The sequence below is a fragment of the Cyprinus carpio genome, chromosome B20, assembly GCF_018340385.1.
Source record: "Cyprinus carpio isolate SPL01 chromosome B20, ASM1834038v1, whole genome shotgun sequence".
Classification (NCBI taxonomy): domain Eukaryota; kingdom Metazoa; phylum Chordata; class Actinopteri; order Cypriniformes; family Cyprinidae; genus Cyprinus; species Cyprinus carpio.
This window is the reverse complement of record NC_056616.1, coordinates 4,954,270-4,980,126: the sequence shown is the minus strand read 5'-3', so window position 1 is coordinate 4,980,126 and position 25,857 is coordinate 4,954,270. Positions and strand designations below refer to the sequence as shown.

The 25,857-nt window shown below is 35.5% G+C and overlaps 2 protein-coding genes and 3 long non-coding RNA genes across 11 annotated transcripts in view; 3 read left to right on the top strand and 2 right to left on the bottom strand.

Moving 5' to 3' along the window:
• LOC109112334 overlaps window positions 1-11,804 on the bottom strand; it is a 33,262-nt gene extending 21,458 nt beyond the window's left edge. For 2 of the 3 annotated variants that reach the window (XM_042746460.1, XM_042746462.1), the window contains exon 1: window positions 11,680-11,804. In XM_042746460.1, the coding sequence (XP_042602394.1) occupies window positions 11,680-11,681 (2 nt within the window). In that variant the 5' untranslated portion in view covers window positions 11,682-11,804. Of the gene's footprint in view, window positions 1-229; window positions 338-11,679 lie in introns of those variants that run through there. The other variant, XM_042746461.1, reaches the window with a different exon arrangement.
• LOC109113276 (AT-rich interactive domain-containing protein 1B-like) overlaps window positions 1-25,857 on the top strand; it is an 849,861-nt gene that overhangs the window by 216,448 nt on the left and 607,556 nt on the right. The gene's annotated exons all lie outside the window — the stretch shown is intronic.
• LOC109103139 lies at window positions 12,983-14,152 on the bottom strand. Its single transcript, XR_006157461.1, has 3 exons — window positions 14,100-14,152; window positions 13,482-13,787; window positions 12,983-13,228 (listed from the first exon to the last, which is right to left on the bottom strand). It is a non-coding gene; the product is annotated as an uncharacterized LOC109103139 (long non-coding RNA).
• LOC122140937 lies at window positions 16,435-19,512 on the top strand. Its single transcript, XR_006157455.1, has 3 exons — window positions 16,435-16,603; window positions 18,734-18,780; window positions 19,351-19,512. It is a non-coding gene; the product is annotated as an uncharacterized LOC122140937 (long non-coding RNA).
• LOC122140936 lies at window positions 19,952-20,890 on the top strand. Its single transcript, XR_006157454.1, has 3 exons — window positions 19,952-20,109; window positions 20,226-20,282; window positions 20,404-20,890. It is a non-coding gene; the product is annotated as an uncharacterized LOC122140936 (long non-coding RNA).

The following is a 25,857-nucleotide window of genomic DNA, read 5'->3' as shown; positions in this document are numbered from 1 at the left end:
CCGCAAACAACAGCAACCAGTCCTCTCATACGAAATCAGTGCCAATGAATAAAAACCATCATCTAATCATCACTCGTCATCGTCATAATCACATTAATGGATGCGTTCATCGTAAACATGTTAACTTGTTTCCTTAGCAGGTTTTAATTTTAGATAAAAAAAAATTAAAAAACAAAACTACTGGTATAATAACAAAATTAAACGAATCGAGTTCAAAATAAGAACTTACATGGTAAAACTTATTCATGTCTCTTGTTCAGGCGTCAGACGTTTTACAGGAAAACACGCGCGCGCGCGCACACACACACACACACACACACACACGCGCGCGCGCGTATAGCGCTTCCAGAGGGAATTTTCCCTCACTAATGTAAGAGGGGTGTGACTAAACACCTCTTTGTCCCTACAGGCATTAATTCTAAGCAAACCGGTCTCTCTGAAGATCAGTATAACTTTGAATGAATTTCAGTGACATAATTTTCTGAATTTTGTATTTAACAATTTGCATATGAATTTAACTGTTAACTTCTGGCTTTTCTTTCTAAAGAAAGCTTGTTACTGTGACAGTTCCTGGAAAAAAAAACCTGTATTTCAGGCTGGAAAAGCCCATAGAGTCCAAGGTTTGGAAGGGGTTATAAAGGGAATTAATAATTAATAATAATAATAAAAAAAAAACTCTTTGAGGTTGGTAGCTATACTTGAAAAGACTGAATCACAACTGTATCACATCTAGCTTCAGCAACACCTGCACAGTTTTAAGACTATCAAAAATAGCCATTCTTTCCGTGAAGCCTTTAAGGGTTAGTTCACCCAAAAGTGAAAATTAGGCTGCGTTTTACTCACCCCTAAGACATCCTAGGTGTATATGACTTTCTTCTTTCAGACGAATACAGTCGGAGTTATATTAAAAATTGTCTTTGATCTTTCAAGCTGTTTCATGCGGGATTTGCATTGCTTCAGTCCAAAAGAAGTTAAATAAATAAAAGTGTCTCACATGCTCCAGGCGGTGAACAAAGAACAAGCTAGATTAAAGTGATTATTACGTTTTGAATATGGATATTTTCTTACAAAAACACATGGATTCGCTACAAGAGGCCTTTGTGAAACACTTTTTTTTATGGAAGGGCGATTTTTATTTCATGTCTTTTGGACTGAAGCAATGCAACACCCGCTGAGTGCCATGAACCTCATTTAGATTGATAATTTAAAATTTTTGTATTTTAAATACCTAGGTACTGCTCAATACTTAAAATTATTAATATATTACAATGAGTGGAAGACATAACAGACAACTGGTGAATATTAAATGACTTCTTTATTTTTTACAAATGCAATTTAAAAATCTCTTAAAACATTTTTTAAAATGACTAAAAATACAGATTACTGAACAAATAACAGTAAGTATCAACATGCTTTTTTATGTTTGTTGTGAAGGAGAGGATGAAGTGGATGCCGATCTGACCATATCCTTCCTTCTGATATGAATTATTTTATTAATATATATTGTGTGATTTTTTTTCTTGTTATTTTTTGGTATTTTGTGTCATTGATTGTTTGATGATTGACTTAAGAAGTAGAGCCATCTACATTCGTATAGATTGAAGTCTGCATATATCCTTTTTAGAAGTGGTCAAAGTAAAAGGTGTGAACACATGCTGAGTGTATTCTTTCCTTAGGGTCACAAGGTCATGCTAAGGGGGTCAGGATGACCTACCATCTACGTGAGCTATGAGTGATGAAGAGCACTGTGACATTTAGATGTTGAAAAACGGATATTAAAAATCATGTTCTATAATGTATTTTTGCTCTCCAAGATTGAATGTTGTATAGTTTGTGTGTAACCAGCCATACTGATAAGATACTCGAAGCTAGAAAACCTTGAGATGCAGATAAGGACTCTGTGTGTGTGTGTGTGTGTGTTTTTGTGACATATCAGGACACAACTTTGTATAATGTCATGGGTATGACACAGGTATTACAAGGAGAGGGTGACTTATGAGGACATAACCCATTTCCCCATTTTTCAAAATGCTTATAAACCATACAGAATGAGTTTTTTTTTTTTTGAGAAAGTAAAAATGCACAAAGTTTCCTGTAAGGGGTAGGGTTGGTGTAGGGCGATAGAATATAAAGTTTGTACAGTATAAAAACCATTACGCCTATGGAATGTCCCCACAATTCACAAAAACAAACATGTGTGTGTGTGTCGGCATCTATTCTCTGTGTTAGATGAGAAGACAGTCTGCTGCCGCCATCCTGATCCGAGCTGAGGTGTCTTCTTCTTCATTTGCTGATGCCTGGAATATCATTTGGAGATATGCTTGATTTATCTAGGTTTTGGAACCAATCAGAATTTTGCTTATGCATTGACGCAATTAGCATCCTCTGTCAGCGTATAATTGTTGGTGATTTTGAATTGTACGCAGAGCGGCCTACGAACTCCATTGAGAGTGTTGAAGCAGACTTCTGCTGATGAAACTGCAAACTATTTTCTGCAGTAAAATTTTTCTTCAATTAACAGCATCTCTGACTCCTGTTCTTTATTTCAACACCTGCCTCTTGGGTTTTAACTGTAAATTCCTCTACATCTGTGTTGTATGTGTGTGTGTGTGTGTGTGTGTGTGTGTGTGTGTGTGTGTGGTATAGAGTGGAGTATGTTGTTTACACAAAGTTTGTGGTGTTGTATTGAGGTTTTTTTCTGTTTGTGGTGTTGTGTTGGTGTGTGTCTGTGTGGTGTTGTATGCTTGTTGATTTATATGTGTGAGTTTTCAATGTTCTGTGGCATTAAAAGTGACACATTAGTGTTCCTGTGGCTCAGTGGTAGACCATTATGTTAGCAGTGCAAAAGTTTGTGGGTTCAAATCCCAGGATACACACATACTGGTAATATATATATATATATATATATATATATATATATATATATATATGAGAGGTTAGTCATGCACCATATCAAATCCAATCTCCCAGACACACTTGACCGTTTGCATACTGTCCAAACCACTCTACAGATGATGCCATTTCCTCCACCCTCCACCTGGCTCTTACCCACTTAGAAAACAAAGACTCCTATGTTAGAATGCTGGTCATCGACTTCAGCTCAGCATTCAACACAATAATACCACAACAACTCATCAACAAACTAAACCTGCTGGGCCTAAATTCCTCCCTCTGTAATTGTATCCTGGACTTTCTAACCAGAAGACCTCAGTCAGTCCGTGTCAGCCACAACACCTCGAGCACTACCACACTGAACACAGGTGCCCAACAAGGCTGTGTGCTCAGCCCGCTGCTTTTCACGCTGCTGACCCACGACTCCACTGCCAAGTTCAGCTCCAACCACATCATGAAGTTTGCGGATGACACAACTGTGGTAGGTCTCATCAGCAACAGCGATGAAACGCACTACAGAGAGGAAGTGGCTGAATGGTCTAGTGCAGTGGTTCTCAACCTTTTTTTCCAACGGGCCGCACTATGGTCCAAGTGCAAGTCTCGCGGGCCGCACGCATATCATTTACATATTACGTCACCAATACAAACCAACCTGATTTATAATATTATAGCCTAAATATTATGATAATTAATCGATTACATTCATTGAAATAAATTAATAATTCTAGTCCCCATAAATAAAACACCTGATGCTGTCGGGAGCTGACCAATTTTGTGAAATTCGGCTCGAAAGGAGTAACAGCACAGTGAAGTTGCGATTGTAAGTTGCAGTCTGTAAGACGCGCACGGGAGCATGACTTGACGCGCGACATTGCAGAAAATGTGCGTTCCCAAATGTAGCCTATGTTGATCCAAATATTGGAAAGCACTTTCGAATTTAATAATATGAGGTTCTCTCCAGAGATGTTTTGCCACATTTCTGCAATTAAGGATGATTGCTGCGTAGTATGGGTGGTTCTATTTGCCTGAACTTCTTCAAGTGAGTTACGGCGCAAACCGAAAATCCAGCACTCTCCTTCACTGCTGAAACTGTGACTATTCTTGTTTGTTTGTGTTCATTCACTGACATTTCCACACTTCTTTTTACTCCCTTAAAAACAAATTTGTCAATTCTGATGCTCAATTTTACCGAACTAATGGCTGTTGATGACTATTTGAATTTAATTCTGCCAAAGTGCGCGCTTGTATGTGTTCATAAAATGCGGAACGTTATGTGAGTAGGTCTGCTCATGTCTGAAAATAATATATGACAAAACAAAAGAAGATTTTACATATAAACATTAGGCTATAGCTTATATTTCTTTAGTAGCTACATTTTTAAATGAATGTAAAAACTAAAATGAATTGTAAAACTGAAAGTTATTTTTTTTTAATTGTGTTCAGCATGGTGGGCCGCATTTGAATTCGTGACGGGCCGCATGGCCGTGGGTTGAGAACCGCTGGTCTAGTGCAAACAACCTGTCCCTCAATGTGATTAAGACAAAAGAGGTTGTGATGGACTTCAGAACAAACTCTGTTGACCCAAACACATACTGACCATCGACAGCTTGACTGTGGAGAGAGTCAGCAGCACTAAATTCCTGGGGGAGCACATAACAGAAGACCTCACCTGGACCACCAACACTACATCACTCTCCAAGAAGGCTGCTCAACAGCTTTTTTCCCCCAGGCTGTGAGAGTCCTCAATTCCAATCACCTCAACCCCCACTGAAACCTCATCCACAACCCTCCCCCACATGCACCACATGAAAACCTCAAGAACATTGTGCAATTCTGAGTGTGCTACACACAGGTGAGTGGGCTGGACAAACCACCTTTAGAAAAACACACTCTTTTCTCTCTATATGCACCAGACACCTTCTTATAAACACTTCATGTTACAAGGACTTAAAATATATAAAATGTTTTACTTGTGAATGCACAACAAATCATACTGCACTACCTGCTTCTTAACCTTAAATACCTCTTTTGCACAATATCATGCACAGTCATTATGTAAAGTACTTGTATAGTCTGTCTCAGGTTATGTGTATGTATAGTCAATTATTTATAGTATATGTACAGTATAGTTAGATTACCGCTTCAGATAGTTAGATAGAGCATTGCGTTAGCAGCACAAATGGTTGTGGGTTCGATTCCACATGTTAGGTAAAAAATGTTAGCCTGAATGCACTGTAAGTCACTTTGGATAAAAGCGTCTGCTAAATGCATAAATGTATAAATGTAAATGTATGTAGCACAATGGTCCTGCGAGACACGACTTGTCTTTCCAGTGTATGTCCACACATGTATGAGAATGACAATAAAGCAGTTTTGTAAATCAGTTTTGCTACTGAATGTTCACACATGGATAAAGTGCACTGTTTGAGTTAATTTTTTGATGCTTGAGTTAATTATATTGTGTTTTCTGAATGAGAACATGGTTAAACCTATGCAAAATGATGGGCTTTTTGTGTAGAGTTTTGCAGAAAACATTGAGCAAATTGGAACGTGTGTGCGAACATGTGAAATGTGTTAAAAGTTTTGAGAAACGTGTCTTTGTTTCGAGAACTGTATGAATGGTTTTGGAAAAATTTGGCCAAATGAATCTGTTATAGTGTGTTAGCAATCGAGAAAAACTGTAACAAGTAACTTAAGTATTAAAAAAAAAATCATAAATGTTTAATCATAAAGGTTAATCAAAAGCATTTTGTGTGTGTTCTAACATTGTTAGCTAAAGTTTTACATTTTGTCCGGTTTAATTCAGTTTATTCCACTCATACAACTCCTGCAATTAAACTCCAGTCCACGCCTTGTCCTTTTTTAATCTGTCCTTGTAAAAAGGATTTGCGGTGTCATATAACAAGGTGTGTTTTTCAACTTTGAGGATGAACCCTTTCATCATCTATTTCTGGCATCTTAACATGTATCTGGTGATGTGAAATACGATGGGGAGTCTGCACAGGGTGTTTATTTTGAAATTGACAGGATTTTTTGACTTTTATTTTGTATTTGCTGTGTGGCTTGGTCACAGTGTATGTTAAAATAGACTAGGCGCCTAGCTTTAGTGAAGCGGTGCGGTAAGCCGCCTCTGAAACGTGCCGTGGCACGGCTGGTGTAACACAAGCATTGACTAGAGTGGCCGTGATCAGCTCCGGTGGCAGACGTGTTCAGTATAAAATAAGTTTTGCAAGTCAAGTCAAGCAGGATTTTCTGAAAAAAAAAAAAATAAAAATAAATAAAATGTATACCTCAGTGGCTTGGGGTAACTCAGTTTAACAGAATACATCAGGCCAAGAAGGGCAACACATGCATTGCAACACTGGACAATCCTATCAGAACCTCAACGCCTTTCAAGAGTATTTCTGCCTCTGAAGGACTTCCATCTGGAGAGACCCCTTCCCGATCAGTGTCCTATAACTCAAAACAATAAAATGCATATTGTGCTTTTTTGGTTGTCAGGCTCAACTTTAAAACATGTATGAAGATCACTGATGGAGACATCCAAGAAGTGACAGACTGGGAGTGAAAAACGGCCCTGGATTTTCTCCCAAATAGGCCAACCACAACTACTAACAGTCACTACTATCTCACAATATTACAGCAATTCTGTCGCATTTAAGGCAAATAACATCACAAAACCAATGCTGACCCTGCTGACAATCATCATCAGAAATTCTAATGATTTCCACTACAAATACCACTACAAACCATCAACTTTTCACCATTAAAACCATTAAATAATGGTATCATGTAGTGTGTTTTTTGGGACATATTACATTAGGATTTAATGGTTTTAACAAAAGCCACCAACAGAAGGCGACCAATAACCATTAGAGACCAACAGCCACCATTACGGTTTCCATTAAAACCAACAGAATTTCATTATAAACAGTAAAACCATTACAAATTATGTGATGGTTTCTATTTATTTATTTATTTTTCAGTTGGAGATTGAAATAAATGTCTTATTGTATGAACTAAAATACTTGCAATCTATAGAAAAAGAGCAGAATGCAAAATGTATATGACAATAATAAGCATAAACTTAGAATCTAGAAAACTGAAACAAAAGAATTCTTCAATTTGAGTATTCACATGTCTCTCTCTCTCTCTCTCTCTCTCTCTCTATCTCTGTGTGTGTGTGTGTGTGTGTGTGTGTGTGTGTGTGTGTGTGTGTGTGTCTGTCATGTTAATCAGATTTATCACCTTATAGGTGATTTCATTTACTCTATTTTCTAACTCAATAGGCCTAGCTCTGAAACGTAACCCATTGCAGAATCACTGCTGTCTTTTTATGAATGAATGGAATATTCATGCCAGTCAATGTGAAGTAATAAAGCAGTGAACGTTTGGACTAGGGCCCGGTTGTCCTTGGATTTTAATATATTTCTCATAGGCATGCTCTATAGCAGGGATGGGCAACTTTGATAGTGACGAGGGCCAGCATTTTTTCTCCTGTATACCTAGGGGCCAGATTACTAATCCACGTTCACACACCTTTTACATCGTCTTACTCAATTTCCTTTTTATTGAAGGAAATTAAAGTATAATTAATGTAATTTGTTTTTAAGATTTTATTAACTATAACACTTGTGTAGTTCAGCTAATTCAGAAGGAAAACTCTGTTGTCAGTTGACAGCAATATCACCCCAACAAATAAACATCTCAATTGCATTGTCTGTAAATTTCCAACAAACAAATGCACAGAGGTCCTATTTTTTTTTTTTTTCTCAGAACATTCTCAAAACAACATTATTATATAATTATTATCAAATAATTCTGCAGGACCTATTTCGCACCTGAAACAGCAGGCCTATTCTAAAGTGAAATTATAGTGAAGACTTTAGTAATTAATAAAGAATTATCAGATAATTCCACAGGAATTACTCAGAACTTGAAACAGTATTCTAAAGTGAAGCTATTAGTAAATAATTACCACATCATTCTGACAACAAATCAAACATACACTCTAGAAAAAACTATAAAAGTAATCATAAACTTTGTAAAATACACAACAAATTGTTTACGATCTTTATTTCAGACGAGAACATTTCTTAATACATTTTTCTCAAGTACTTGACCTGTGGGCCACAGCCTGATTATTATATTGACTATTTGCATATAACTGTTCAGTACTAGTTATTTCATAGTTATTTTTCTTGAACCTTAACTAGTAGATAATTAATAGTAGTTCTTCAGGAGGTATGACAGAGTATATTAGGTATTGATTAACTAACTGTTACTTAACACAATCATAAAATTATATCACATACTGATTAGTTAACAGCTCTTCCTTAGTAGTTTACAGTAGTGAGTTACGTGTTAATGAATAATCACCTGTTAGATCTTCAATAATTCCTTATCAGTTATGCAGTTAGTAAGAAACAGTATTCTAAAGTGTTACCAAACGGTTGATGGAAACATATTCCTGCACTTCAAAAAAACATAGTGTGGCGGAACGGAAACCAGTCGCCATGTGATTTATTTCATTGTCGACAAATCAGAACAAATGGATAATTAGGGACACACTATTTAAAGAGGGTTATGACCTGGTTCATGCATGACGAAAGTGTGTGAAATCTCACTGCTGTGGAGATGTGATGAGGTGGGAGTAGCGCGTCCTACGGTGTGAAAAGTGAGTCTGTTTGGAAGTAGGGGAGTGAGGTGAGGGACGTGAACAGTGGAATAAAGGGTGGTGCGTGCCATATTACTGGTCTTCTAGTCCGTGCTGTGAAAGGATGCTTTGGTCTTAATCATAGAGTGTCATTGCAAATGTGTGCGATTTCATTTCATTTTCATTTCATTTTTATTTTACTGCTCCATGGTAAAACACAAAACATTTCATTTTCTTCTTTAGATAATTTAAATTCCCATGTGCAAAAGGGATCAGAAAGAAGATAAAATCTTATAATATCTGTCCCCTATTCCAAAAGCAAAATAACCTTTCTTAAGCAGCATACAACCAAAATTACACTGACAAAAAACAATATTGGTTTAAAAATCAGCATTCATGCAGTATAATAAATCAGGCAATGCCCAAACAACAAAACAACAAGTAATCCAATACATACATACTGACCAATATTACTAGACCCAATATATATAGAGCAAAACAAAACCAAGCAAAAACCAAAAACAACATAGACCTCACCATTTTAATACTGACTGAATATACTCTGTTTATACTTATACTTAAACTGACCAATATTACTACAACTTTTAAGATTATCATGCAAGGAGTTCCACAATTTTACTCCCATAACTGAAGGGCACATTTGTTTTATTGTTGTATGTTGGAAAATGATGTTTAAAATTATACCTTCTGCTACTGAACTCTTTTTATTTCTGATATTTTTGTTGTATATTTGTATGGTAAAATTTTATGTCTTGCTTTAAACAAAATTATTAGTGTTTGAAACTTAACCAAATCTTCTAACCTTAATTTTCTGGATTTCGCAAATAATTTACTTGTATGTTCTCGATAGTTAACTTTATGAATAATTCTTATGGCTCTCTTCCGTAGAATAGATAAAGGTTTTATATTTATCTGATATGTGAAACAATTTATGACATGTTTTATGATATATTATTTGAAGTGACAGGGATTCTGCTGGTCTTTAAAAGTCTCATTTCGCCTAAAATGAGCCTTTTAAGATGTCTTAAAATAGAGCAGAAAGACTTTATTAATGTAAGTAATGCCACTGATGGTTGCATGCATGCAAAAACAACAAAAAAACATTCTCATATTTGTAATCTTTTTCATTAACTAACATTATCAAAGATTAATAGATACTGTAACAAATGTATTGTTCATTGTTAGTTCATGTTAATTAATACATTAACTAGTGTTTACCAATGACACCTTATTGTAAAGTGTTACCTCTTAAATTTGACTTCATATGACTTTTTAGGGACACTGTCAGTGATAAGAAATTCAGAGAAGAGACCCACTTCATGTGGCTAGATAGTTCTTTAACTCCTTATAGTGAGTACTGTAAAGAGTATTTGAGTGTCTGTCTCAGGAGCACAATAAAGACAATAAAGCAGACTTTGACTTTGACTTATTGATTCAGTCATTTTTCACCATGTCATGTTTCCCTGCAATCTCTAGAAGTAAGCTATGTAAGGGATAATGTATATCCAGCCGGTTGTTATCTCGGAATAACCTTCCATGAACACAGCAGTTGCGAGCAAGCGGCAAATTCAAACTAAACAGACATTTAAGGGAAACGGTGCAGTAAACCACTTATTACACAAAATTTCACCACAAAAATAATTAAGGCAATAAAAGAATTAAGACGAAAAAGTTTTAAAACCTTACCAGTTTGTTAGTTGTCTTATATTACAGTGTACAAAAAAATCGTAGCAAAATGGCAGCAGCTACGTTTGTAAGAAACGAGAGCGAGACCGCAATACCAGGATGACATAATTAAACAATTGTACACCATTTTGAATCCTTTTAATATTTTATTAGCTAAACAAACGTAAAGCTTCCACCAAGAAAAACTGTTCCTAGCAAGAGTATAGCAATGTCTTCATTAACCAGGATTATCAGCTTTTACTGGTTGTTATCGAGGGATAACATACCTCTGAATGTCTCGACTGACCAATCAGAATCAAGTATTCCACAGAGCCGTGTAATAAAACAATTTAAACTCTAATGAATGTTTCATCATGTTTCATTAATCTGACAAATAATTTTGTATTGTAGTGTCAGCGGCGTCATGCTTGTGATGTGACACAGCAGCCACAACAGCACTGTATAACTGATATAGGCTAATGTTTTTATTTTTTCCTTTTTATTCAAAGTATTCCCAAACGTGTTAACTATATCATGAAATATCTCGATTCTCAAATATGTGTAAATAAATGCATTTAGCACCTTTATAGATTATGTTAGTTGATCTATAATGGGCGATGGACAAAGTAGCATAATAGTGTTATCTATTAACTATGCAAAAAACCCTCTTTTTACTTAAGTAGGACCATATGGGTGTCATACCATGCAATATTTTTAATACGACTGACTTTGTATTTAATGTAAATTTAATAAAAACATTGTAAGTTACAAGTTATAAAACTTCCATGGTGCAGAAAGAGAGCAAAGAACATTTACATTATCAAAAATAATATCACTGACTTCAGTCTAGCCAGAGTTCAAGCACTCTCATAAACTCCCTTTAAAATCAATGAAGTGGTGTGAATTAATGTTTCACAGAACAAACTGCACATTGCACCCAAAATTGTTTTTTGTGGCTCGATTCCAAATTTAGGGGGCCAGAGCGGGGGCCAAGCTTGTTGAAACGGAGGCACTTATTTAAATATTTAACACATTTGGATCTTACATTATATCCAAATAAGAAACATCAAACTGCATCTATGAAATCGGAATCTTTTATTTTATAAATATTATCAGTGTGTGTGTGTGTGTGTGTGTGTGTGTGTGTGGATTTCTTAATAATCTGACTCAACATGATCCTCAAACCCAAAAGCCCGTTGGACACAAACAGACACAGAGTAACCAAACAATCCACACATCAACGCAGAAATCATTTGATTGCATTGAGTAATTAATGTAGAACATTTTAATAACCACACTAATAAAAACATATCAAATAACATAATCAGCATCATAATGATTAGCAGGTTATAAGGCAACCCCTTTTCACAAATAAACACAACTATTGGTATAATGAGACAAAAACACACAAGCTTTATATTTAAAAGGATTAAAAAAACACTTACATTGTAAAAGTTCTGCAGGAGTTTTACATTCTGGCTGTTTAAATTTAGTAAACCACTGCAGGTTTCGCGACATATGAGTAGTGACAAAACCACAGGTATAATTCCCACACACACACACACACACAGGTCAGAGTCTTTCAGAGGAATATTGTTGGCTCCTCCCACTAAAGGAGGACTATGATTTTTCTTTATTGCCCTCTGCTGGTTATTCAATCAAAGCTGATAGAGCTGTCAGAAGATGTGAGATATAATATCTTATATAGAAATTTGACTAAAAAACAGTGTGTGAGTCCAGATACAGTCAGCTGAAGTTTATTCAGAACAAGTTCTCTGATGATTTCAGTCTGATCTCAACAGTTTGAGCAGCAGATGTGAACTAATTTAACATCTATATTTTATCATAATATTATCTATAAAGTATTATTTTTCTGAATTTAGTAAAAGGAAATAGTAAATATATTTAATTAATATAAAAATACAAACAAAATTCAAAAATCTTCAGACTCAGATTCCATCCAGACGGAGGAGATCAAACATGTTTGATATTTTGAGCCGATTCTAGAACACACATTGTTTCCTTTTTTCGTAAGGGATGTGTCTCCTAGGTGTGTGTGATCTTCAGTCATTTAGTGTATGATGATATCTAGTTTTAATTAGTACTGCAGTGAAATGTTGGTCCAACTGAATTTGATCAAATACAGTTTAAATTAAATTAATACATTTATAAAGCAAAATCGTTATACCTGTCCGATTCAAACTAAAACACGTAACTGGAAATAAATAATTAGTTAGAGATTCATGTTCTTGTGAAATACATTACTCATTTTGTGATATAAGATAATTAAAACAATGGTCAAAACGACTAATGTATTGTAATTGTTATAATTATTATTTTTTATTTTTTGGCGGGAGTCACAACACTGGGGAGCACTAACAATGATCTTGCAAACCCCTCAGTAAATGTGCAGCTGTGCCCCTGAACATCTGTGCATCCTTTTTCCTTTTAAAGCAACCAGAATCACCAAAACCACTGACAGTTCAACTGTGACAATCCAGTATGCTTCAGGTGGAAGAGAGGAAGCTGGGAAGAGAGAACATTAATTAATTCATCAATGAAATCAAAGATTTTGTAAAGCTCTCAATGCCTCTTGTTTTACTTACTATGTTGTGTTGTGAATAGTGTAATTTTGTTGTTTGTTATCATTTATGTAGTTGAAAGTTAGTCATTCAGTTTAGCATCAATCTGATGTTCAAATCATGATCATGAAATGCTTTATAATTATATTTCTTCTCTCACCTGTGACTGTCACCATGATCAGGATTTCTCCTACAGTGTCCAGAACCTCATATGTTCCTGCGTCAGTGCCTGTAAAATTATTAATAATCAGGTTTCCATCTCTGATGGTCATTCGATCACTTCTGACCCCAAGGCTTCTATTCCAGTCCTCCTTCCGTCCTGTGCTTCTTTTGGTCCAGTGCACTACTTTATAAGCATTGGGCAACAGAACGTCCAACTTCAGCTCCGCCCCTTCCTTCACTGAAATCTCATCTGAGGAGAAACACAGATATTTATTATTATTATTATTATAATGGTGTCAATCAATCAAGGCTATAAGCACATATTTAGGACTGGGACCAAATGTAATAATTTAAAAATCAGCATTTTAAAGTCTATATCGAAGGCAAATCGTCTAAAAATTAGCATGACATTAGTGTCTCTGCCGGTTACTGGCCCTCATGCAATACCAACACAATTACTAAATGAAAACCAGAAAGCCCATGTAGATCAGTTTTGACATTACCCTGAAAATGAAGTCGGTATGTCATGATTTGACGCTTCACTTCTGCCTGAGTATTAGTATAATAGACTCTTAAAATGTACTTCCCAGCATCACTCAGTCTCAGATTCTTGATAATCATGGCACATGATCCTGTTTTAAATACTCTCCCATTCTGACTTTCACTTTCACTTTCACATTCTTCATTCTGACAAGAAAGGATGCTTGTTAACCTGCTTAAATCAATATAATGAATGTCTTTGGCTTCAAATTGACATGACAGGGTGGCGTTGCCTCCCTTTATTCCTTTCACAGATCTAGTGATGGATCCTGCAAATACATACAGTATAATATTCATTTAATACAAAGTATCAATCCTGAAAAATACATTTCTCTCTGTGTATCATAAAAAAATACTGGATAATCATAATAATATAAAAATATATCAGTGAAAGCATTAAGGAGCCAATAATATTATCTATGCCTCATTTTTATATTTAAAATGTTGATGACAATAGTATCAGATGAATTCCTGAACAAATAAATTAACTCATCAGAGAAACAATCAACTAGAGTAACTCTACCTGACAATGAAAATCAAAAATTGTTACAATTTATTAACTAAAATGAGTGAATACTGACCGCTGTAACTGAACTGGCACAGCAGCAGCAGCAGATTCAAGCGTTTGAACCTGACGAGAAAACAGAAGAGATGTCACAGATACGTCACAAAGACAGTCATACAGAGATATAAGATGCTTTCCGGAGATTAAAAAACAAACAAAAAAGCTTTCACTTTCATTTTGTCTGAATATTTAACATGTGAATCTTACATACCAAAAATGCCCGATAAGAAACATCAGACTGTAATTCTCAGAAAAAAAGGTACAAAAGCTGTCACGGTGGCAACCTTTCAGAAAGTAATAAGGGGAGATTATAAGAGGACCCCTCCACTGACAGCTTTTGTACCTTTTTTTCCTGAGATTGTGAAAGATTCTTGTGTAATAGTCAAAATGATTACTCAAACCAAAAGTCGTAAATAAACAAACAACAGGTTTTAGAAATTATTAACAATCTAATAATTATATTGATAACCCCATTAATTAAAACCATCATCATAGTAATTGTCATATCATCTTATCACAGTTATGGATACATTATGCATTAAGATGTTGTTTCATTTCTTGGTATCACTGACAGGTTTAGTTTCCCAGAATCAGAAACACAACAATTGTTATAGCAACATTTATACACATTTTTATTTTATTTTTAAAAAATAACAGTTATGTAATGAAAACTTACATGTTAAAAATTATGCGGGAGTGTCAGGATGTCTTCATACATCACAGCATGTTTAGTGAGGTGTGACAGTTCAGTAAAAACAAAACTAAGAGAGTGGCACAGACACAGGTGAGTTTCCAGACAATGGTAATTTGGTGCCTCCCACTAATACTGGTTATTCTTTCAAAACAGATTAATATAATATCGCAACGGTATTAGTTAGAGCTGGACAGGTCACAAGATTGATGTGAAATCACAACACAGCAGAAAGGTCACCTCCTCTTCTGTGTTTATGAACAACTTTTAAAATTTATCATTAGATCACGCACCACGTCTTCCACTTCCTTTCAGAGCAATCTAAATTGTGCCATGTTTATGTCTTGTTTTAAACTTAGTTTTAGTTTGCTTTTTGTTATGTTCCCATTTACCGTGCCACTTTTATACAACATGGTTATATATTTTACCAATTGCCATCAAACACATAACATTTGGTCACACTTTATTTTAAGGTTTAAAATTATTAACTACGCCATTTGCCTCAATTAGCTCTTAATTTGCTGCTTATTAATAGTAAGTAAAGTAGTTAAGTTCAGGTGTTGGGTAGCATTAGAGATGTAGAATATTAGAATAAATGCTTAATAAGTAAACAGCCAATATTTAATAAGCAACTAGTCGATAATGAGAATCGTTCCCTACACTAAAGTGTTACCTAACATTTTTCTCTAAAGCTTACGGTTTTAAATGAATCTCTCTTACAATAAATCCCTCCTCATGCATAAAAAAACTGTAGCTATACACCTTTTAAGCAAAGAGTCATAGCTTAATATTTTTCAACTAAAAACATTTTATCTAATCAGTAACTTTTCATTAATGAGTGAATGCATGCAAGAAAGTTTAACATTTTTTGAATGTTACCATGTTTTTATTACTAACTATTGCTATTACTTCATTTACCCCCTTTTATTAATTTTTTATTAAATTAGTAAAGTTATATGAAATTTCAAATTTTTCATTTTTTTTTTTTTTTTTTTTGTTTCCCCTTTTATTAATAAAAAAATAGTAAAATTACATGAAATTTCAAATATTTGTTTATGACGATGTTGTTTTGACAGTGCCTCTTATGCTTATGATGAACGTATAAAGAGCAAGCAGGCTCATTCTTGAGATACTTCTAGAACATAACCTGCTCAAGAAGGTGGATTGTTTTGTTTTGTTTTTTCTCATGGAGACACTATAATATCAATAATGAACACACACACACACACACACACACACACGCACACCTGGAGCAGTTTCACTTTAATCAGTCATAATTCTACAGACTGTTACAACGACATTTTTCAACCATTAACTAAAGCCATTTATGCAAATATGGATCAAGCTGCATCTAACATGGCATTTCATGATTATTTACACATAGACTACTGTTTAATGCTGCTCATGTACATTGCATAAGGCTTAAATAGCCAAAACATGAATTCATTATAGGAGAGAAGGTGCAATATCATGACAAAACCATTGTGGTTGATTATTGCCCTTAAAATTGTAATGATGATTATTAAGTCGACAAAGTGTTATTGTGCATACACGTTTAGTTAAGCTGTATAAGAGAAAAGGGTTTATTGTTTGTTTGCGGAAATAGAAAAACAGTTTAAAGTAGTCAAGTTCGTATGTTGATTGACAACCTGAACAGCGAATGGAAAAAGGGGGCGGGAATAAAACAACTGGTTTGTTGTGTGTGTCATAAGATACGCAGCAAGTTTAGACGAAGTTGAAACAAAGTTTTTATTTAATTCTCGCTAAACATGCAGTGGTTTACGAAGTTTTAACGCCAGAACAAAAGACTCATGCAGAGATTTTACCATGTAAGTGTTCGTGTTTTAAAGTATTCTTCCAGCCAGAGTGTTTTGTTATTATACCAGTAACTTAGTTGTGTTTATGTTTGTGGAAAAAAAAAAAAAAATTAGGAAGTGATCATGTTTACGATGAATGATGATTATGATTTTCATTAGTGCGGTTTTTAATGTAATTATTAGATTGTTCTACATTGATTATTCTGACGAGAGGATTCGTTTGTAGCAGGAAAAATAATTTCATAAACTTTCTATTTGTGTCCATTGAGTTTAACCGATCATTTTGAGAATTACACTTAAGTAATTTATTAAACCAGATATTCAGATTATAATTTTTGATGTTTCTTATTCTTTTGCCATGTTCAAGATCCACATTTGTAATCTTTAAATACTGAAACTGAAAGTGAAAGTTAGGCGTCGCTGTGTTGTAGTCAAATACAGTCGAGGCCAAAAATATTGGCACCCTTGGTAAATATGATCAAAAAAGGCTGTGAAAATTCATCTGCATTGTTAATCCCTTTGGTCTTTTATTTTAAAAATTCACACAAATGTATCCTTTCATTGGATAATAAGAATTTAAAATGGGGGGAAATATCATTATGAAATAAATTTTTTTCTCTAATACACATTGACCACAATTAATAGCCCCCTTTTATTCATATAATACTTTTTTGAAACCTCCATTTGCCAGTTTAACAGGTCTAAATTTTCTCCTATAATGCCTGATGAGGTTAGATAGCACCTGACAAGAGATCAGAAACCATTCCTTCATCCAGAATCACTCCAGACCCTTTAGATTCCCAGCTCCATGTTGGTGCTTCTCTATAGGGTTCAGGTCAGAGGACTGGAATGGCTATAGCAGAAGCTTGGTTTTGAGCTCAGTGACCCATTTGTGTGTTGTTTTTGAGGTTTGTGTTTGGATTTTTGTCCAGTTGGAAGATCCAAACATGGTCCATTTATAAGATTTCTAACAGAGTCAGTCACTTACTGATTTTTTATCTGTTGGTATTTGATAGAATCAAAGATGTCATGTATCTAAACAAGATTTCCAGGACCTCCGGAAGAAATATAGTCCCACAACAAAGATACAGAAGTATATATTTAGTTGTAATAATTTCATGATTTATAGGTTCTGAGGATTTAGTTTAGTAGCTCAATGTTGGTGTAGAAGTATATATTTCATTGTATCATCTGACCACAGAAGCCATTCCCATTTAAAGTTCCAGTCATGGCTGATAACTGAATATGCTTTAGTTTTGTTTTTGGATGAGCTAGGATAATTTTTCTTGAAACCCTCCCAAACCAACATGTGGTGATGTAGGTTTCTGTTTGACAGTTTTTTTTTAAAGGTTTTCTGAACCAGAGATTCTGCTATTTTCTGCAATTCTCCAGCTGTTTTTTTTTGGAGATTCTTTAGCTACTCAAACTATCCTTATCACCGCACATTAGGACGATATAGACACACGTCCTCTTCCAGGCAGTTTCGTAACATTTTCTGTTGGTTGGAAATTCTTAATTATTGCCCTGATGGTGGAAATGGGAATTTTCACTGCTCTAGCTCTTTTCTTAAAGCCACTTCACCAATTTGTGAAGCTCAGTTATCTTTTGCTGCACATGAGAAATATATTCTTTGGTTTTTCTCATTGTGATGGATGATTAAGGGAATTTGGGCTTTGTTTTCCCTCCTCTTTATATTTCTGTGAAACAGGGAGCCATGGCCGGATAATTTCATGTTTATAATCATGCTGGAGTGCTCAAAATTGTGAATATGAATGGGAATATACTTCAGAGATATTTTACTCATAAGAATTCATAGGGGGGCAATAATTGTGACCAACGAGTATTTGAGAAAAAAATTCATTTCATAATGATATTTCCCCCCCCCATTTTAAATTCTTATTATCCAATGAAAGGATACATTTTTGTGAATTTTTTTAAATAAAAGACCAAAGGGATTAACAATGCAGATGAATTTTCACAGCCTTTTTTGATCATATTTACCAAGGGGGGCAATATTTTTGGCCTCGACAGTATATTATTTTGGGTGGATTGTAGTTTAATTTATTTTTTTATATTATTTATTGTATTTTGTGTCTTTATTATTTATATTTGTGATGTGTATGTTTTTTTTATTGTCATCAGGTTGATCTGGTTGAATCTTCTTCTGCTGTGCTTTCTCAATTTTAGTGGTAAGTATCATTTATGTGTAATAAACATTTTTTATTTTCATTTTCTCTGCATATTACATCATCCCACACAATGACATCACTGACTTATCTATGCAGTTATAAATTCATCTATTAATAAATATTGTTTGGTCAGGGATGTTCAGGATTCAGAGTTGTATTGTCATGATGAGGTTTGTTTGTGAGCTCAGGACTGTTTTATAAGAGGAACAGTTCTGAACTCTGATTAAAGTGAGAATAATCAGCTGGGATTGAGACCAACGATCTCATGCTATGATGTTTTGCATATAGCATAATCTAATTTTCATAAGCAATAGATCATGGCCCAAACCAGCAACCTTAAATTTTAATATTTACAGGCATTACTGATGCAAAATATTGGAGAAATTCTGCCATCAGCTGATGAATTTAATTGAATGTGCGGTAAAACATCTTGAGCAAAAGAAAATCTAGTTGATCAAAAATAACTATTCTAGAATATTTTATGATGGCATTGATTACAGAGAATAAACACAGACAGCATATGTATTTTTCAGTATTAATTCTTTGTAGTGAATATATCTGTATTTGCAGGAACCACCACTTTATCTGTGAGAGGAAGAAAGGGAGACATCGTCACTCTGCCTTGTCATTTTGAGACCAGAGAACTTTTTCAGATTAGTTTAAACACTCGGTCAGAAAACATAGATGTGTGTCAGACTGAAGAATGTAGTGGACGAGTGTTTAAAGGGGGAATGTGTGGTGTTGTTCAAGAATCTGAGCTTCAGTGACGCTGGGAAATACTTTCTGAGAATCTATTACAATAATAATCAGACAGAACGGACGTACCAACTTCATATTCATGGTGAAGACAAAACTGATCAAACATCAGCATGTGTTTTCTGGTTTTCTTCAGTAATTGTGTGATATTTCATGTAACCAGCAGAGACTCTGAATATTAGTCACCAATATGAGTTTTTCTGATGACTGATTTCATCTAAATAATGAATGATTACACTTGGTCCTCCGATCCTAAATATGAGCTTATGGTCTTGATTGAGTGACAGCATCATAATAATGATTGTCTGTGTTTCTCCTCAGATGAGATTTGTGTGAACATCGGTGAGCAGCTGAAGTTAGATGTTCTGTTGTCAGAAGCTGATAAAGTGCAGCATCAGAGTATTTGTTGCACATAGTGGATGAAGGTTTGGAGCAGAAGTGATGGAGTTCAGAGCCAACCAATGACCATCAGAGATAGAAACCTGATCATTAGTAACTTTACAGCCAGAGACACAGGATCATACAGAGTTCTGGACCCTTCAGGAGAAACCTTGATCACAGTGACAGTCAGAGGTGAGAGAAACTCAAAATGTTTTTTTAAAATGTAATTTTTTTAAAGTAGACAGCTGAGGTTTATTCACCATTATTTGAACATCAAGTTGATGCTAATATTTTAATAACCTCTGCAGAATCAGGTACAGAATCAAAGGGAAAGTTGGACAAAACACATTATGACAAACCTAAAGGTACAGTACAACAGAGTAAAACAGGAGGCATTGAGAGCTTTACAAAAACTATAATCAGTGAGTTTATAAATGGGGGAAAAATATTAAAACATGTTTTCTCTTCCCACTTTCCTCCTTCCAGCTCTTTGGATTTGTCTTTTGGCTTTTGTACTGACTGTATGTCTGTGTTTTTGGTTCTGGTGGTTCTGGAAGTGTTGTCATTTCAAGTCATCAATAAAACATCAACGTCCGCACAGAAATGTGGAACATGGATCAAAAGGGTCACAATTCAAAAAACTGTAAAAGTGTCCCAGAATATCAGCATCACTGGTTACTTGAAATTTGTTTTCAGAGTTGAAAGATCTGCAGAGGATTCTGGCAACAATATATTTGCAATATATATTCAATTTACAACACATATGAACATATGGGCTGCATTCCTACAGCAGTGTTGTGTTTGTTGACTGTCTCTACATTTATTTAAAGTGAACTATAGATAAACTACAGATCTGTGGCCAGAAATGATCTTATCAAACAGAGAATGATTTTATTGGATCTTTTTCTGAGGCTAAAAATACTTATTGTGGTGTCCCACAAGGCAGTTGTCCACTTTTATTTTCTGTTTTTATTAAAAAAAATAATAATGCTAACATAATTATGTATGCAGATGATTCTATCACCAATGTTTTCTGTAGCACATTGGCTGAGCTTCAAAAAAAAAAAAAAATTTACATGAGTTATTTACATGTTAGTAAGGTTCTTTTTAGCATGTCTACAAACAAATGAGGTGAGACTGTACTTTATCATGGTTCTGCTGCTTGAAATATGGTTCACATAAACATAAAAAACAGTAAAAGTGCATATATGTGTTTAAAAATCTATGTAAAGATATGCTGACAAATATGTGTATGCTGTATGTGTTGCTATTTTAAATAATTTAAGTATTTATTTTTTCAAGTTCTGTATGCTGTGATAAATTTTCAGATTAATGGAAACACTTCAGTACACTTCAGTGATTTGATCTGAGTATAACTGTATTCTTGTTTATATTATATTTATTTGTATAGCATCTTTGTATTGTTTCGTGTACCTCAGGAGGATTGGCAGCCCCTCTGTTACGTCTGCTGCATTCACTTACAAACTAAAGAGCCACTGCATCAAAGATTCAGAACACAATCTGTGCTGAAATGTGCTGCTCAGACTGAGACTGAAGTTACATTCGTCTTCTATATTACCTCGCTGTAAATGTGAAGTTTCTGATCATTAAATACATGCAAATCTATGTTGTCATGTGTTAATGTTTCCTGGTTTATGATGTCAGTGATTGTTTTTCCAGCTTAATTTTAGCAAATGCATTTTTTTGTATTAGAGAGAACGCTTTACATGTGTCAGCATGAGACTAATATGACAGAACTGCAGTCGGAATAAAGTTATATCACTCTTTTAACACATTATGACATGTTAACCAAATCAGACACCATTTGCATTTGCAAGCCTTTGTGAAGAACATTTTATGTATAGGGTAAATATTATTAATTAATCAAAAGAATGTGCCAGAAGCTGTTAATATTCATAATCATAGACTCTAAAATCACTGCACTGTAAGCCAAGTGTCTAAAAAAAACATTTTAGGTTTTACGGTTTTAACTTACGTTTATGGTTAAATACGTGGCCTAGTGGTTAGAGTGTTTGACTCCTGACCCTAAGCTTGTGGGTTCAAGTCTCAGGCTGGCAATACCATGACTGAGGTGCCCTTGAGCAAGGCACCGAACCCCCAACTACTCCCCGGGCGCAGCAGCATAAATGATACCCACTGCTCCAGGTGTGTGTTCACTGCTGTGTGTGTGCACTTTGGATGGGTTAAATGCAGAGCACAAATTCTGAGTATGGGTCACCATACTTGGCTGTATGTCACATCACTTTTGGTTCAGGTCAGATTTGGTAGCTGAGCTGAACCAGACAGTTACTGAAGTGCAGAGGACGGATTCAATGATGGTGGAGTAGAACTGTTTCAGCAGCTCTTGTGGTAGGTTGAATTTCCTCAGCTGGCAAAGGAAGTACAACCTCTGCTGGGCCTTTTTCACATAGGGTCAATGTGAATGTCCCACTTCAGGTCCTGAGAGATGGTGGTTCCCAGGAATCTGAATGACTCCACTGCAGTCACAGTGCTGTTCATGATGGTGAGTGGGGGGAGAGCAGGGGGGTTTCTTCTTAAGTCCACGATCATCTCCACTGTGTTGAGCGTGTTAAGCTCCAGGTTGTTATGAGTGCACCAGACAGCCAGCTCTTTAACCTCCTGTCTGTAAGCAGACTCGTCACCGTCCTGGATGAGGCAGATGAGTGTGGTGTCGTCTGCAAATTTCAGGAGCTTGACAGAGGGGTCATTAGATGTGCAGTCGTTGGTTTACAGGGAGAAGAGCAGTGGGGGAGAGAACACAACCAATGTTCCCTCTAATTTTTTCTTGCTGAGCAAAACTTTTCTCTATTGGGCGACACATTTCGGCCACCTGTGCAAAAACATCGTTTATACCCAGACTTGTACAGCGCGCACACAAAAAAAATGTGTAACTTTTAACTTTAATGTGCTATTTGTATTTGATTTGACCGTGACTAAATGATGTACATTTTAGATTACCTGATAAAACTTACTGAATATTATTTCACAAAATAATACTGTGAAATATTATTGCAATTTAAAATAAAAGTTTTGCTATTTTAATATACTTTAAAATATAATTTATTCCTATGAAGCAAAGCAATTTTCAGCATCATTACTCCTGTCTTCAGTGTCACATGATCCTTCAGAAATCATTCTATTATGCTGATTTATTATCAGTGCTGGAAACTGTTGTGCTGCTTAATATTTTTTTGGGGACTTGTGATTTTTTTGGGGGATTCTTTGATAAATAAAAAGTTAAAAAGGACAGTGTTTATTCAAAATAGAAATTTTGTGTTACAATATACACTACTAAAAAGTTTGTGGTCAGTATTTTTTTTCTTTTTTTCTTTTTTCTTATTTATACTTTTATGTAGTTCAGTAAGAATGTGTTAAATGGATAAAAAGTGATAATAAAGACATATTTTTAGAAAAGAGTTCTATTTTGAATAAATGCTGTTCTTTTTAACTTTTTATTAATCTAAGAATCAAAGAAAAAAGTATCACATGTTCCAAAAATAAAAATAAAAAACAAAAAATAAGTAAAAATATTAAGCATTACAACAGATTCAACACTGATAGTACATCAGCATATTGAATGATTTTGAAGGATAATATGACACTGAAGGCTGGAGTAATGATGCTGAAAATTCAGCTTTGCTCCTAGGAAAAAATTATATTTTAAAGTATATTAAAACAGGAAACCAATATTATGAAAATTGCAATAATGTTTCACAATATACTGTTTTTTTCTTCTGCATTTTCGATAAAATAAATACATCCTTGATGAGCAGAGACTCCATTAAAAACAAGGTCAATTATTTATTAGGTTTATAATATAGGCCTAAACATAATATATCAAAACAAACTGAAGTATTCAAACTGATAGAATAGAATAGAATAGAATAGAATAGAATAGAACAGAACAGAATAGAAACTGAAGCATTTAAACTGATAGAATAGAATAGAATAGAATAGAAACTGAAGCATTTAAACTGATAGAATAGAAACTGAAGCATTTAAACTGATAGAATAGAATACAATAGAATAGAACACTGAAGCATTTTAAACTGATAGAATAGAACAGAAACTGAAGCATTTAAACTGAGATCTGTAAGTTAAATATTTAAATAAAAAAAAAGACGTGAACGTCAATTCTTCTATAGCTATGTAAACTACACCTGTGTGTGACTGTAAATGTCTCTGAGTTTTGTTACCGTTCTGTGCCCATCATCCGCTGTTTCCAGCACTTAATCAAGCCGCTCTTCTTTAATACATGATGACGTTTTATTTCACGTCATTGCGTTTGCGTCGGCGCACGATTTGAGCTATTTCGTACGCAACCATTAAAATATTCGGTTTCTACAGCGACTCATTTGCCGCACATTCCTTTTCTATGAAACTAACAACATTCACCGGTTCTAACTCTATCGTGATATCAACTCTGTAGCGGTTTATCCGAGCATTGCAATTCATTCGCTTTCGCAAATGGCTTTCCCAACTCATTTATGCGTGTGCGCGGCACATTATTTCTTCTGCGCGGCTGCGGTGGAAGAAGTGCGCGGCCGCGCGCGCGCGCAGCTTAGAGGGAACATTGAGAGCGCGGCGCAATCATTCGAGTGCTGATTGTACGGGTGCTGGATGTGTATTTTCCCAGCCTCACTAGCTGCTGCCTGTCTGTCAGGAAGCTGTTGATCCACTGACAGACGGAGGTGGGCACGGAGAGCTGAGTTAGTTTGGGCAGGAGGAGGTTTGGGATGATAGTGTTAAAGGCCGAGCTGAAGTCCACAAACAGGAACCTCAAATAAGTCCCCGGTCTGTCTAGATGTTGCAGAACATAATGCAGTCCAATGTTGACTGCATCATCCACAGACCTATTTGCTCTGTAGGCAAACTGAAGAGGATCCAGTAAGGGTCCAGTAATGTCCTTCAGGTGGGCCAGCACCAGTTTTTCAAGACTTTAGAGCCACAGGCCTTTAGTCATTTAGTCCTGTAATTTTGGATTTCTTTGGGATGGGGATGATGGTGGAGCGTTTGAAGCATGAAGGGACTTCGCAGAGCTCCAGTGATCTGTTGAAGATCTGTGTGAAGATGGAGGCCAGCTGGTCGGCACAGGATTTCAGACAGACTGGAGTAACACAGTCTAGGCCTGGTGCTTTTTTCCTTTTTTGCTTCCAGAAGACCTGGCGCACCTCGTCTTCACTGATTTGAGGTGCAGGTGTGGGGGAGAGGGGGGTTGCAGGAGGTGTGAATGGTGTGAACGGTTGTGTGGAGAGGTGTTCAGGGCAGGTATGAGGTGTTCTTTCAAACCTGCAGTAAAACTCCTTCAGATCATCTGCCAGTTGTTGATTCTCCACAGTGCTGGGGGCTGGTGTCTTGTAGTTAGTGATATACTTCAGACTTTTCCACACTGATGCTGAGTCACTGGAAATGAAAGTTTTGCAGTGAACCACGGTTTGTCATTGTTGTAAGTTAGATGAGTCCTGGTAGGAATACAGATATCCTCACAGAAACTGATATAAGATGTTACAGTCTCTGTGAGCTCGTCCAGATCGGTGGCAGCAGCTTCAAAAACACTCCAATCAGTGAGGTCAAAACAAGACTGTAAATCCTGCTCTGCTTCATTAGTCCATCTTTTTACAGTCCTTAATACACATTTAACTGATTTTAGTTTCTGCCTGTAAGTTGGTATAAGATGAACCAGGCAGTGATCAGAGAGCCCCCGAGCTGCTTGTGGAATATGCATATGCATCCTTTATTGTGGTGTAACAGTGATCTAGTATGTTACTGTCTCTGGTGGGACATGTAATGTGCTGTCTGTATTTTGGCAGTTCACGGGAGAGATTTGCTTTATTAAAGTCCCCGGGAATGATTAAAACAGAGTCAGGGTGTTGTTGTTCTGTCTCTGTGATCTGATCAGCTAGTTTCTGTAAAGCCAGG